The sequence below is a fragment of the Myotis myotis genome, unplaced genomic scaffold, assembly GCF_014108235.1.
Source record: "Myotis myotis isolate mMyoMyo1 unplaced genomic scaffold, mMyoMyo1.p scaffold_m19_p_42, whole genome shotgun sequence".
NCBI lineage: Eukaryota > Metazoa > Chordata > Mammalia > Chiroptera > Vespertilionidae > Myotis > Myotis myotis.
In genome coordinates, this window is record NW_023416349.1 from 1,573,964 (window position 1) to 1,587,385 (window position 13,422).

Sequence of the window (13,422 nt, forward strand, 5' to 3'; positions counted from 1 at the left end):
TTCCTGCCTGTTCTTTGTTCCTCCCGGGTCACCCATGTCGTCCTCACGGTGCCCCCAGGCTCAAGCGGTCACTCATGCTGACCGCCGTGGGTTGCCCTACACGTCCCGTGGCTGGAGCAGCTCAGGATAATGCCAGGCAGGTGGGCCAGGGCCCGCCAGGCCTTCTGTCCCGCGCACTCGCACGCCTGTGGATGGTGCGGCCTCATGATCTTGTCCCAGGAAAGAAGGGGGCGGGGGGGAGGAGGGAGGGAATGCTTCACTGTTGGAGGTGATTGCACTCATTCATTCATTCGTTCATTCATCATGTAACCAATATTGAGCCAAGCCCCTACCCTCTGAGACGTTGCCAGGTCCTGAGGATGGAAGGTTGGCCGGGACAGAGCTGGGCCGGGCCTTGGTGGAGAGCGGGAAGGGGGGAGTAAAGCGGGAAACTAGTAAACAAGCCAGGCCAGCGCAGCGGTGACAGGAAGCGGAGGAAATACACGGGGGGGGGGGGGGGGGGGGGGGCAGGGCAGGCGTCCCCGACCTGACCTCTGACACAGAGCGGAAAGGACCCGGCCCTGTGAGGGGAACAGCAAACACGGCGTCTCTGGGGACAGGAGAGGTTTGGGGGGCAGCCAGGTAGTGATGGGGACCAGTTCACACGGGGCCTGAGGGCTCTGGGTTTTATTCTAAATGCAGGGAGGAGGGTTTTAAAGCGGGAATGACCATTTCTGTGTGTGTGTGTGTGTGTGTGTGTGTGTGTGTTACTTTTTATTTATTTTTTATTGATATCAGAGAGGAAGAGAGAGAGAGAGAAAAACATCAATGAAGAGAGAGAATCACTGATCGGCTGCCTCCTGCACACTCCCCACTGGGGACTGAGCCCGCAATCCAGGCATGTGCCCTTGGCCGGAATTGAACCTGGGACCATTCAGTACGCAGGCCGACGCTCTATCTACTGAGCAACACTGGCCAGGGCTGTGTGTGTGTTCTGATGCTGCCATATTGCCATAGGGAGAGGGACGGGAGGAGGCAGAGGTGCTGGGAGCTGTCACCGTAAACCGTGGCTTGCAGTGGGCGGTGGCAGCCGTGGGCTGGAAGTGAGGCGCTTGCAGACAGTGGTCACCAGCCCCGACTCAGGGGTCAGGCCGGAGCAGGTGCCCTCCCGGCTCCCCGACATGTGGCTTGGACCACAGAGCAATCACATGATCTCGCCAAGCTTTGTCTGGCCCCTCGGCCCCCCCCCCCCCCATCTATACAACAGGCAACCTTGCGGCCCCTACCTGGTGGGTCTGCTCTGAGGCTGTGGTGCAGTTAGCAAGGGCTGGCACCATGGTAAGGGCTCAGGAAGGTGCCCATTGTTATTATTCCTGGGGGTGGGGGGGGTATGTGGGTCTGAAAGTCAAGAAAGGGATCTAGGGGGGAGAGTCCCATTGGGGGTGTCTGGGTCGTCCAGGAGCAAAGCTAACCCCTGGGGGGGGGCATATGGCACATGTGTTGTCAGGAGGGAAGGGGAGTTGGGAGGGAGCTACTCACATCTGGCGGGTAGATGCCAGGGAAGCTGCTCAACACCCTGCAGGCACAGGGCAGCCGCACAGCAAAGGCCGTCATGGTGCCCAAGCCCAGCAGCCCTGGTGTGGACAGAAGGTGTCGCTGCCCCTTTAAACCATGCGTACCCCTGCGTCTCCGCTGTCCCCACCTCCAGGAAAGCGCTGTCCAGTAGAAATTGAAGGCGAGCCACCCCAAACCAGTGGAAAGGCCCAGGGAAAATGGACATTAATAACATTCCTCACTGAGCCCAACAGGTCCAAAGTCCTATTGTTTCAAAATATAATCAGTATAAAAGTCATTCATGAGATGGGGTATACTTTTACTAGAAGTCTAGGAATCTGTGGGTGCCGTTTGGCCTGCAGCAGCCCCCTAAGGCAGGCAGGCAGGCAGGCAGGCAGGCAGGCAGGAGCCACCTGCAGCTTTTTATTTATTTTTATAAAATATGCACAAAATTCGTGCAAGGGGTTCGGCCCTTGCAGCTGTGGCTTCATCCAGAAGGATGTCTGGAAGGTCGTTCAGCTGTCCGGTCTAATTAGCATATTATGTTTTTATTATTATAGATTTTTATTTCAGAGAGGAAGGGAGAGAGATAGAAACATCAATGGTGAGAGAGAACCATTGATTGGCTGCCTCCTGCACGGCCCACATTGGGGATGGAGCCCCCATCCCCGGCAGGTGCCCTTGGCTGGAATCGAACCCGCTACTCTTCAGTCTGCAGGCCTTACCCCCTGAGCAAGCGGGCCACGGCGGCCACGTGCGCTTTTTAGATTTAAACGAAGATAAATCAAATTCCAGGTCCCCCGTGCGCAATAGCGCCACGTGGCGATTGGCTGTCCCATTGGACCGCGCGGACCTGACAGGTTCCAGCCTCGCGGGAAGCTCTCCAGGGCTGGTCCCGACAATAAGCCTCTTCTCTCCCTCTGCACCCCCCGCCCCACTTCCCGGGTGTCACGCGGCGCCGCCCCGAAACCGCGGACCCCGCCGCCTGCAGGGGACCCCGCGGCGTGCGCGTCACCTCCCGGCGCAGCTGGAGGTCTAACTGCGGGCGCCCCGGGTCTCCAAAAGCTCCCGCACCCGGCGCGACCTCCGCACGCCCGCCCACGCCGCCTCCCTGCCTCGGTTTCCCCGACCTCTGCACTCTGTGCCCGGTGCCATCAAGACGGGGCAGCTGCTATCCCTTGGGCCTCGAGCTTCCCTGCCCACTGGGAAGTGCCCCCGGCGCCCTGATCGGCTATGTCTGACCGTCTCTGGGCCTCAGTTTCCCCACACGCTGGTGGGAAAATAACGGCTCTGTCACCTGAGAACCGGGGGCGGCTTCTGGACCTCAGCCTCGCCGTTGGCCCAGACACGTCCGTCCCGCCCTGGGCTCGTTTGGGCGGGGGGCGCAGGGGGACCGCCCGGTGGAAAGGGAACAACTTGGGCGCGCACGCCCATTCCTAGTGGAACTTCGGGCGGACTCACCGCGCCCGACCCTCGTTTATCAACCGATCACCGTCACAGCGACCGGACGGTTCCTGTCGGGACTGTCGGGGAGCGGGGGGGCGGGCTTCCGTGCTTCCCGCGCCCTCCGCTCTCCCCTCCCCGCGGCCAGGCGCTGGGTGAAGGCGGGCAGTAGGCGGCGGAACCTTTGTGGCGGAGCGCGCGTTCCCAGCCGGCGCCCTTTCCCAGGGACGCCGCCGCTCCCCGCGCCCCCACGCCCGCGCCCCCTGCGCTCGCGTCGCCGGCGCCGCCGGCGCGGAACTCCCGGAAGTCTTGGTCCCGTCCCCGCCGGCGCTCGCGAGGGGGAACCCGGGCCTCCCGGGACCTCGGCCTGCACCTCCGGACCCGAGAGGCCGCCGCACCGGGTACGGGGGCCGGGACGGAGGAGGAGCCTGGCCCGGCCCGGGGACCGCGCAAAGCCGGGCGGGGCGGGGAAGGGGGCTGGCGCTCCCGGGTGGGGGTGGGGCGGGGCGTCGGTCGGAACCGGGGGATGGGGGTGGGGGGACGGAGGCGCAGCCGGCGGGAGGGGGCGAGGGGACCCCGGAATGCACCGTGGAAGGGGTGGAGGCCCCTGCTGGGCATAGCGGGGCTGGGGGCAGAGACATGGAGACGCCCGCTTCTCACAGGAGGGGGCGCGCAGGGGGCTGAGCGGAGTAGTTCCGGAAAGGGACTCCCGAGGCCGGGGGTGCTGACCGGGACGGGGAGGGGAAAGTGTGCGGGACCCTCGGTGGGGTCGGCGGATGCGGCACCCGCTGGTCCTGGAAGCGCAGAGGCGAAGAGCCGCCGATGGGTAGGGAGTGGGGCGAGGGGTGGAGGCCGTGAGGTGCTAAGAGAGGAGCCGCAGGGGAAAGTGGGGAACTAGGTTAGTGGGGCTCGGGGGGTGCAGCTGGAGAGGAAGGTGAGAGACGGGTTTACAGCGCACCTGGCGGGATGGAGAGCCAGGGGGGGCCTGGGGGCCCGAGAGGCGCTGCTGCAGGGTCCCGGGGGGTCTTGGGGGCTGGGAGGAAGAGGGAGCGAGCACCCTGTACCCCAGTCCCGAAGGCCCGGGGCCTGAGCTGAAAGGAGCCCAGAAGCAAAGAGGGGAGTAGACGGGGCCGGAGACGGGCTGTCGTGAGTAGGGAAATGGCAGGACGGTGCCCTGTGGGGTCGGGGCTGAGCGGAGGGCCCGCAGGAACAGGTGGGGGCCTGGGCGTGCCTTCAGCTGGCGGCGTCCCCAAGCGGCGTGGCACCGAGCGAGCCGGCTGCAGGCGGCGTCTTTGTTGCACGGAGGTGGGGCAGGGGTGCAGCACGAGAGGGGCACGCGTCCGCCGGGAGGCTAACTTCTCCCCCTTCCGTCGCCCCCAGTTGTCGCTCCAGATGCTGCTGCTGCCCCCGCGGCCGCCCCACCCTCGTTCCTCCTCGCCGGAGGCCATGGACCCGCCGTCCCCCAAGGCAGAAAGCCCTTCTTCCACGCCCTCCTCGGTGGCGGCGCCCCTACCCCCGACGCCGGCCCACCTGCTCATCGACGCCAACGGGGTCCCCTACACGTACACGGCGCCGCCGGAAGAGCCGCCCCCGAGCCCGCCCCCCCGCGAGCCGTCGCCCGTGGAGCCCCCGCCTCGCAAGGGCTACAACTGCCCGGAGTGCGGCCGCGTCTTTGCCAGCCCCCTGCGGCTGCAGAGCCACCGCGTGTCGCACTCGGACCTCAAGCCCTTCACGTGCGGCGCCTGCGGCAAGGCCTTCAAGCGCTCCAGCCACCTGTCCCGGCACCGCGCCACGCACCGCGCCCGCGCCGGCCCGCCGCACACCTGCCCGCTCTGCCCGCGCCGCTTCCAGGACGCCGCGGAGCTGGCGCAGCACATGAGCCTCCACTAAGTCCAGACCCGGCGCCGGGCCCCGGCGCCCGACCCGCACGCAGCGGCACAACCACACACTCCCCGGCGCTGCTGAGGCTACTGCCTTACCCCGGGCCTCAGTTTCCCTGTCTGTCCCGAGGGAGAACCGTCATTCCTGTCTCCGTCCCCCCCTTCCTCCCTGACTGTGTGATGTGAGCCCAGGCGCTGCCCACTCCCCCTCCTGGGCCGGTGCCCGCCCCGCGGTGCGCGGGAGCCTTTGCCAGTGACTTTCTCTGAGCCCTGGTGTCCTGCTCCAGTGGCGAGTGGTGGCCCGCGTGGCAGACTCGACAAGAGCACACGCACGGCTCCTCTGTATCCCCCTCCCACCCCGCCCGCACCCTGTTCTCAATAAACATTCCGCACTTCCCGGTGGAGTCCTCCTTTGCGTCTGGGGCGCGGGGCCGCCGCGTTGCGCTGCAGGCCGGGCCGGAGGCGCCTGGGAACCTTCCTGTCGGCGTGTGTTTCTGGCCGGAGCAGTTTCCCGAGGCCCAAGCGCCCCGCTCCCCTCCGTCCCCTGGACGCTCTTCTCTGTCCCCCGGCCCGCAGTCCCCTTACCGGCTCCGCCAGCCCCTGGGGGACCCGCGGAGGCCCCCGTCCCGCCGCCGCCGCCGCCTGCCACCGCGGGGGTAGCCCGGGCCGATTCCGGAGTCGCCCGGACTCGAGAGGCTGCTGCACCGGGTACGGGGGCCGGGAGGCGGCGGCGGGCGGAGGGGCGGGGCCGGGCGAGCGGGGCGGGGCGGGGCGGCTGCTCCGCGGGCTCTGCCCACAACTGGCGAAGAGGCCGGCGCCGGGCGCGGGTGGCCCCGGGGCTAGGAGGACCGGGGTGGACGGGCGCGCACGGGCGAGCCCGGCGGGAGCGGCCAGAGGGGTGCAGGGAGGTGGCCACGCGGTGGACGGCCCCGAGGTGGCCCCTCTGAGAAGGGTGGTGTGTGCAGAGGGGCAGACGGGCTGCTGGGTGGCGTGTGCGGGATCGGGAGCGGCAGAGAAGGGACCAAGGGGCCGGGAGGTCTGATGGGTGGGGCGGCGGAGTAGAGGGGCACCCAGTGGCCTGGGGAGCGCACAGAGGGGGAGGCAGCCGGGTCCCGGGTGGTGGGCCGGCCATAGCAGGGGCTTCCCAAGGAGGGGGCCCTAGGAGCCTTAACAGCCCGCAGAGTCCAGGGCGCACGGACTGGAGGAGCTGGAGGATGCAGGAGTCTGGGCAGGGACCAGAGGGGAGACGATGGAGCCCGGGGTCCAGCTTCCCTCCTCCGTGTAACCTGCCCCTCTCTCCACCCGCCAGGCCTCAGCCACCTCCGGATGCTGGTGCTGCCGCCCCCCTGCCCTCAGCCCCGGGCGCTGGCCAAGGCGGAGGCCATGGAGGACCCGCGCCCTGGGACAGGCCGGTCCCCAGAACCCGGACCTTCCTCCTCCGCAGGATGCCCCCCGCCCTCCTCCGCTCCGAGGCCCAACCACTACCTGCTCATTGACACGCAGGGCGTCCCGTACACCGTGCTGGTGGAGGAGGAGGCTCCGAGGCAGCCGGGGCCAGCGGGGACCTCAGCCCAGAAGAAGTGCTACAGCTGCCCCGTGTGCTCCCGCGCCTTCGAGTACATGTCCTACCTGCAGCGCCACAGCATCACCCACTCGGAGGTGAAGCCCTTCGCGTGCGACACCTGCGGGAAGGCCTTCAAGCGGGCCAGCCACCTGGCGCGGCACCACTCCATCCATCGGGCCGGCGGGGGGCGGCCCCACGGCTGCCCGCTCTGCCCGCGCCGGTTCCGGGAGGCGGGCGAGCTGGCCCAGCACAGCCGGGTTCACTCTGGGGAGCGCCCGTTCCAGTGCCCGCGCTGCCCGCGCCGGTTTATGGAGCAGAACACGCTGCAGAAGCACATCCGGTGGAAGCACCCGTGAGCCGGGCCGCAGGGCACCCCTGGTACCGTGGGATCTGGGGGAGCCCGGACTCCTGCGGTTCTCAGACACCCGGAGGGCACCCGAGGCTGGGCTGTGGGGCCCTGGACACAGACACGGACCCACCTGCTGCGGAGGCCAAGCCCCGCGGAGGGAGGAGCTCCGGAGTCACCGCGGGTCCCCGCGTTTTGGAGACAAGACGGGAACAAGACCTCAGTTCTCAGAGTGGAGGCCTCCAGCCTCAGCGACACCGGCTGCTCCAGGCTGGGCCCTGACAGGGGCCGTGGGGGAGGCCGCTGGGCGTGGACATTCTCTGGCCTGAAGTGTGGTTGGGGGCCATCGGGAACCCACTCCATCTCGCTGAGGCCTCCATGCGGATGTTGGGGGCGGGGCTCCAGACCTGGCCGCCCCCCCCCTTCGCCCCCTCCCCCCCACTCCAGCCAGGGACTGAGAGTAGTCACCCAATAAACCCGTTTTCTACTTTGAGCACTAGAAGCTTCTTTTTGGACCGAGGCTTGGTCAACCCGCTGCCCGGCAGGGAGACTCAGCCAGTGCCTGGTCCAGTGGGCCTCAGCTTGCCTGACGGGGAAGGGGCCAGTCTGTGCTTGGCTGCTCAGGACCTGTGTCATAGGCAGTGGTTTTTTAAAAAATAATGTAATTTTTTTTACTGATTCCAGAGAGGAAGGGAGATAAAAACATCAATGATGAGAATCATGGATTGGCTGCCTCCTGCACGCCCCCCACTGGGGATCGAGCCCAGAAGCCAGGCATGCGGCCCTGACCAGAATCGAACCCGGACCTCTGGCTCCTAGGTTGACGCTCAACCACTGAGCCACACCAGCCGGGCCTATGACTTCTTTTAAAAGACTTTTGATTGATTTTGAGAGAGAGAGAGAGAGGAAGGGAGAGGGAGAGGGAAAGAGCGAACCATCAATGTGAGAGCAAGCATCAGTGGGCTGCCTCCTGCACGCCCCCTATCGGTGGCCAAGCCTGAAACGCCAGCCCATGCGCCCTGACTGGAAATGAAGAGGCACCTCTCCACGCTCGGGAGGATGCCCAACCAACCCTCCCGCCAGCCAGGGTTCATTTGTGACTTCTTCTTTTTGTTTTTAATATATATATTTTATTGATTTTTTATAGAGAGGAAGGGAAAGGGATAGTTAGAAACATCGATGAGAGAGGAACATCGACCAGCTGCCTCCTGCACACCTCCTACTGGGGGTGTACCCGCAGCCAAGGTACATGCCCTTGACCGGAATCGAACCCGGGACCCTTCAGTCCGCAGGCCGACACTCTATCCACTGAGCCACACCGGTCAGGGCCATGTGTGACTTCTTAATGGCCGATTCCATCCTACTATCTTGAATTCTCCGCCCATGAACCTGTAGTGTGAAAAACACCCATCTAGGGCAGATGCCTCCCTTGGACTTAAAAAAAAAAAAAAAAAAGTCCTGCCCTAGCTGGTTTAGCTCAGTGGGTAGAGCGTTGGCCTGCACACCGAAGGGTCCTCGGTTGGATTCTGGTCAAGGGCACCTACTTCAGTTGCAGGCTCCTTCCCAGTTGGGCCCTGGTCGGGCTCGTGCAGGAGGCAACCCATCCATGTGTTCTATCACATATTTCTCTCTCTCTCTCTTCCACTCTTTCTAAAAACCAATGGAAAAATATCCTCGAGTGAGGATTTAAAAAGTAAATAAAAAATCCTCACTCGAAGATATGTTTTTCATTGATCCTAGAGAGCATCTGTTACCTCCTGTGTACGCCCCGACCAGGGATCAAAACCTGGGCATGTGCCCGGAGAGGGAACGGAAGCCCAGACCCTTCCACGCAGGGGAGGGCGCGCTAACCAGCGGGCCACACGGCCAGGGCGCTCCCAGGTTTTGGCGAGGCTGCCACTTATTAGTACTGGGGAGCGGGTAGGAGCGGGCACAGCCCTCTGTGTCGCATTCATCCAGCCTCCCCCCCCCCCCCGAACCCCTGCAGGGTTCACGCTGTGCTCCCGGGAGGGCTGGCAACGCTCCCAGGGCTTGGCGGCTCCGGGCGAACGGGAGGAGGAGAGGCGGGCGGAGCTGCCGCGGGCGCGGGATGAGCCCCCGCTTCTCCAGGAACCTTTCTGGGCCGCTGCGCGGTGCCGGGCGCAGTGCGGGGCCGCGTCGCTTCCCCCGACCCGGTTTTGAGCGGAAGAACGAACAAGCCAGCCGCGCCCGCTCCGCAGCGGGCAGAGAGCCTCCCGGGGCCTGACCTCCGGTGGCGCTAACGGCTAACGGAGCCGACCTGCATCTCGAGCCCCGACGGTGGCTGCGCGCGGGGCGGGGCGTTTGCGCGTGACGTCACTGCATCCTGCCCACTTTACAGGTGAGTAAACTGAGCCGGGAGCGGCGGCGGCCGGGGGTCCCAGGTCTGCACGTGCCGGAGCCAGTCCTTACCCGCGGGGGCTGGGGGTTCCAGGCCCCTATTTGCAGGGGGGGGGGGCAACTCCCTCTCCAGGGTCCCGGGGGCCGTGGGTCTCCGGGGATCGTTTGGGGACCCTCCCCGGCCTTTAACTTTCCTGGCTGTGCCCCACTCTCCCCCGCCCGCCTTGGTGCGCGGCCAGCACCCGGGGGACCCCCGCAGCCAGCGGCTCTCCAGGAATCGGGAATTTCACGACGTTCCCTGCCCGGGCCTCGCGGAGGGCGGGGGCGGGGGCTGCAAGGGGCCATCGCGCAAGTGCGGCCCCGGTCTCCGCCGCATCCCGCGGTCCTCACCTGGGGCCGGGGCTACCGGGGGGAGGCGCGCCGAGCGGCGGATCCGGGCTGCGTCCCTGCCCGCCTCGCCGCCCCCGCCGGTGGGTGGGCGCTTCCCTCCGCTCCCCGCGGCGCGGTGCAGACGCTCCCCGCCGCCGGGCATGGGCGCCGCCGCCGCGGTCGGTTCCCGGGCCGGATTCCGCGCGCGGGTGGGTGAGCGCGGGGCCCGGGCAGCTGCGGGTGGCGGGCGGGCGGGGGCCTCGTCTATACCCGCGGGCCGGCGCACCCCATGTGGGGACCTCTGGCCACCTTCGCCCTCCTCCCACCCGCGGGACAAAGGGCGGGGGGAGCATCCCCACGCGTGACCTTCCCCCGCACTGCGCACGCGCCCAGCCTCCCACCGCGGGAAGGGGCATGCTTGCTCCCGCGAGTGCGGGGGAGGCACCCCCACCCCGTGCCTGGAAGTTGGGGTCGTCTCCCCACGCGCCTCTCGGCCCCGGGGTGACCCCTTCTGGCCAGGATGTCCCCTCCACGGCCCCAGCCGGCCCCGCGCCCCTGCCCCAGCGCCCGTGGAGCGGTCCCGGAGTTTGGGCTCCCGGAATCCTCCCTCACCAGCCCCGAGGGCTCTGGGTTCCCCCCTCCATCAGACCCAGGAGCCCCTCCCCCCAGTCCCGGGAGCCCATCTGTGGCCGCTCTTTCTGTCCAGTGTCTCTGAGGTGCTCGGCGGCCCGGGTCCGCGGGAGGCCGCGCCATGAGCGACCGCAGCAGCCGGAGGAGGACGCGTGAGGAAGCGGGACCCTGCCCCACCCCCGCCCTCTCCTCCCCAGGGTGGGGCCTGGTTCCGGGGGGCGGCACTTCCCTGGGCCGACCCCCCTCTCTTCTCCCCAGTGAAGAAGGACGATGAGGCCTTCGAGATCTCCATCCCCTTGGAGGGGACGCCCCACCTGGACCCGCAGCTCTTCTACAGCCTGAGCCCCTCCCGGGGGAGCTTCGAGGGTGAGCTGGGGGGCGGGGACAGGGAGGCACTGCAATCAGGGGGGGTGCAGGGCCCTGGAGGCCGGGGTGTGACCAGGGCCCCCGCTGCCCTAGAGCCTCCAGAGGCGGCGTCCCCCACCGCGGCCCTGATGAGCGGCGTCAGGGCCCAGCTGCACATGGCCCTGGAGAGGAACTCCTGGCTGCAGAAGCGCATCGAGGACCTGGAGGAGGAGAGGGACTTCCTGCGCTGCCAGCTGGACAAGTTCATCTCCTCTGCGCGCATGGACGCAGGTGAGGCGCCGGGAGCAGCGCCCTCCTGGACCCACTGCTGGGCCCAGGCCCCCCGCCCGACACTCTGGCCCACACGCCTGCTCTGGGGGCCAGTGGGGACCGGCCTCTACCTTCTGCTTAGGCCGTGGTGTCTCCCGGACCCCAGCTTCCTTCCTGCTTCTGCGGATCAGCAGGACCCTGGGCCCCATCCCTTCCCCCAGGTTCAGGGCTTTCTTTTGCCAAATCTTTTCATTTTTTAAAATGTTTTTATTGATTTCAGAGAGAGGGAGAGAGAGAGAAACATTAACGATGAGAGAGAATCACTGATCGGCTGCCTCCTGCACACCCCACTGGGGATCGAGCCTGCAACCCAGGTATGGGCCCTGACTGGGATCAAACCGTGACCTCCTGGTTCCTAGGTCTGCGCTCAGCTATTGTTAGCAGCGATTTGGAGAACCCCTCCTGTATGCCCCCCCTTCTGGGTACTCAGCCCCCAGCTGGCTCCTGTTCAGGCTCCCACTTCCCTCTCTGTGATTCCACCACAGCCTGGGCAAGGGCCCACTTTTTCCCACGATGGGTGTTATTGGGGACCCCTGTGCTCCGGAACCACCTTGAGCCTGGGGTGCTGAGACTACTGCTCTCCCCACAACATGGGAGCCTCCCAGGATGGCGCCAACACGGGACCTCCCCCAGCTGACCTCCTGGGGGCCGGCGGAGAGCCTCAGCACTCCCTCCCGCAGGGGGAGGCAGGCGCCTGCCATGCCAGCCCACCTGACCCAGAGCCGGAGATTTTGCTCAAGGCCTTAACCCCCCACCCCGACAAGGCCTTGCCTGCCTCCAGGGTGCCCGGACTGCACTCTTCGGGAGGTCCCATTAGGACTCCAGAAAGACCCTCGTCCTAAACCCCACATGGTCTCAGACTTCCCCGAGGCCCCCAGCCCAGCGCTGGCTGCCCCCCAGGCCCCTTGCCACGAAGTGTAGGAGTCAGCCGAGCATCCTCACCCAAGCGCCACCCACTTCTGTCCCCAAAGCCCAGCTGACCGTCCTGTATCCAGCCGTCCAGGTAGGGACCTCAGCATCTGGGGACCCGTGTGATGTGACAGCTGCCCCCCCACCCCCCCCAGACAGGCGGGCCTCTTGCCGCCGCCCCCCTCCTGGTCCTGAAGGTCACCTGCGTCCCTTTCTCCCCACCTCTCCCCAGAGGACCACTGCCGGGTGAAGCCGGGGCCCAGGCGGGCTGAGGGCGAGGCCTCGGACCCGGAGTCGGCCGCCTCCTCGCTCAGCGGAGTGTCCGAGGAAGGCAGCAACCCCGAGAGGCGGCGGCAGAAGCAGAAGGGAGGTGCCGGCCGCAGGCGCTTCGGGAAGCCCAAGGCCCGGGAGAGGCAGCGGGGTGAGGCGGGCGCGGGGGCGAAGTGGGGGGGCCGGGGTGGGGCTTGCTGTGTCTTCAACAGACCTGGCCTCCGCCTGTGGTCCCGGCTGCTCGTTACCTTCGGGTCCAGCTTCCCCAGGCCTCCGGCCAGCTCTAGAGCTCCTCCTCCTCCTCCTCCTCCTCCCCCCCGGGGCCTCCCTCCCAATCCTGCCTCTATTTCTCCCACCTGCTCTAATTCCTGTCGCCTCTGCCGTGTTGTCCTGGCCGTTCCTGCATGAGGCTCCTCACCCGTGTCTTCCCGTCTCCCTCCGCTCCTTCGCTCTGTCTGAGCCCCGGACCCCGTCTGTCTCTTGTCCCCACCGGCCCCCCAATGCCAGCCTCTCAGCGCCTCCCCCCCCCTTGGCCCCGCAGTGAAGGACGCGGACGGCGTCCTCTGCCGCTACAAGAAGATCCTGGGCACCTTCCAGAAGCTCAAGAGCATGTCGCGGGCCTTCGAGCACCACCGCGTGGACCGCAACACCGTGGCGCTGACCACGCCCATCGCCGAGCTGCTCATCGTGGCGCCCGAGAAGCTGGCCGAGGTGGGCGAGTTCGACCCGTCCAAGGAGCGGCTGCTCGAGTACTCGCGCCGCTGCTTCCTGGCCCTGGACGACGAGACGCTCAAGAAGGTGCAGGCCCTCAAGAAGAGCAAGCTGCTGCTGCCCATCACCTACCGCTTCAAGCGGTGATCGGCCCCGGGCCCCCCGACACCCCGCCCCGCCCGTGCATGGGCGGGGCACCCCTCGCCGGGCCTGGGGTGGGCAGCGTGCTTCTGCGTGTGCCTCCCCCGCCCCCCCTCGCAGACCCCCACTCGCACCCCAGGCCCCTGGTACCGAGCCCTGCCCTCCTTGCTTTCACCATGCCCAGCATCCTTCCCCTTCCCAGGCCTGGGGTGTCTCCTCCCTCAGCCGGGCTCACGGGGGCGATCCTGCTCGTTCCTCCCGCCCTCACCGGGCCCTCCCTCCGGGAAAAGGGCGCGGACACTGTACAGAACTCGGTCTCCGCCCCAGCCCCGACCGAGGACCCGCATTCCGGGCCACCCCCTAGTCCACACGAGACAGAGAATTAATTATTCAGAGAATTTAAATTAAAGAGACGATAAAATTTGGAATAAACTAGGCCCCGGCCTCTTCCTGGGCGGGGGTGGCCGTTGCCACGGAGACGGTGACAGCGCCTTGGGGGATTCCAGGAGGCGGGGCGTCAGACGGGAGACCGGGAGGTCGGGGAGACAGGGTGTCATTAGCCCCTGAGGCAGCGGTGGGAGGGGAAAAGGCGC

At 66.7% G+C, this 13,422-nt stretch overlaps 3 protein-coding genes across 10 annotated transcripts; all 3 read left to right on the top strand.

Annotated features, from left to right (window-relative positions):
• The first annotated feature begins 3,186 nt into the window (after positions 1-3,186).
• On the top strand, positions 3,187-5,252 carry ZNF580 (zinc finger protein 580). 3 transcript variants are annotated; one of them, XM_036306735.1, is made up of 2 exons: positions 3,187-3,377; positions 4,357-5,252. In XM_036306735.1, the coding sequence occupies exon 2, from the start codon at positions 4,369-4,371 to the stop codon at positions 4,864-4,866; it is 498 nt and encodes a 165-aa protein (XP_036162628.1). In that variant the 5' UTR covers positions 3,187-3,377; positions 4,357-4,368; the 3' UTR covers positions 4,867-5,252. The 3 variants fall into 3 exon arrangements, with proteins under 3 accessions (XP_036162628.1, XP_036162627.1, XP_036162626.1); XM_036306734.1 differs by lacking the exon at positions 3,187-3,377 and adding an exon at positions 3,554-3,802; XM_036306733.1 differs by lacking the exon at positions 3,187-3,377 and adding an exon at positions 3,857-4,122.
• A 98-nt stretch (positions 5,253-5,350) lies between these two features.
• ZNF581 (zinc finger protein 581) lies at positions 5,351-7,259 on the top strand. 3 transcript variants are annotated; one of them, XM_036306729.1, is made up of 2 exons: positions 5,351-5,564; positions 6,166-7,259. In XM_036306729.1, the coding sequence occupies exon 2, from the start codon at positions 6,183-6,185 to the stop codon at positions 6,774-6,776; it is 594 nt and encodes a 197-aa protein (XP_036162622.1). In that variant the 5' UTR covers positions 5,351-5,564; positions 6,166-6,182; the 3' UTR covers positions 6,777-7,259. The 3 variants fall into 3 exon arrangements, with proteins under 3 accessions (XP_036162622.1, XP_036162621.1, XP_036162623.1); XM_036306728.1 differs by lacking the exon at positions 5,351-5,564 and adding an exon at positions 5,664-5,811; XM_036306730.1 differs by lacking the exon at positions 5,351-5,564 and adding an exon at positions 5,664-5,790.
• A 1,553-nt stretch (positions 7,260-8,812) lies between these two features.
• Positions 8,813-13,261, top strand: CCDC106 (coiled-coil domain containing 106). Of its 4 annotated transcripts, none has more exons than XM_036306699.1 (6): positions 8,813-9,125; positions 10,200-10,275; positions 10,382-10,489; positions 10,583-10,759; positions 11,940-12,128; positions 12,519-13,261. In XM_036306699.1, the coding sequence occupies exons 2-6, from the start codon at positions 10,245-10,247 to the stop codon at positions 12,833-12,835; spliced, it is 822 nt and encodes a 273-aa protein (XP_036162592.1). In that variant the 5' UTR covers positions 8,813-9,125; positions 10,200-10,244; the 3' UTR covers positions 12,836-13,261. The 4 variants fall into 4 exon arrangements, with proteins under 4 accessions (XP_036162592.1, XP_036162593.1, XP_036162590.1 ...); XM_036306700.1 differs by lacking the exon at positions 8,813-9,125 and adding an exon at positions 9,484-9,594; XM_036306697.1 differs by lacking the exon at positions 8,813-9,125 and adding an exon at positions 9,579-9,702.
• The last annotated feature ends 161 nt before the right edge of the window (positions 13,262-13,422 follow it).

What these genes read in the sequence shown, in the direction of transcription:
- CCDC106 (XM_036306699.1), top strand. Translation starts at nt 10,245, where the DNA reads ATGAGCGACCGCAGCAGCCGGAGGAGGACGC. An exon ending in CAGCAGCCGGAGGAGGACGC is followed by an intron (nt 10,276 to 10,381) that starts GTGAGGAAGCGG and finishes TCTTCTCCCCAG; the next exon opens with TGAAGAAGGACGATGAGGCC. An exon ending in CTCCCGGGGGAGCTTCGAGG is followed by an intron (nt 10,490 to 10,582) that starts GTGAGCTGGGGG and finishes CCGCTGCCCTAG; the next exon opens with AGCCTCCAGAGGCGGCGTCC.
- ZNF580 (XM_036306735.1), top strand. Translation starts at nt 4,369, where the DNA reads ATGCTGCTGCTGCCCCCGCGGCCGCCCCACCCTCGTTCCTCCTCGCCG.
- ZNF581 (XM_036306729.1), top strand. Translation starts at nt 6,183, where the DNA reads ATGCTGGTGCTGCCGCCCCCCTGCCCTCAGCCCCGGGCGCTGGCCAAG.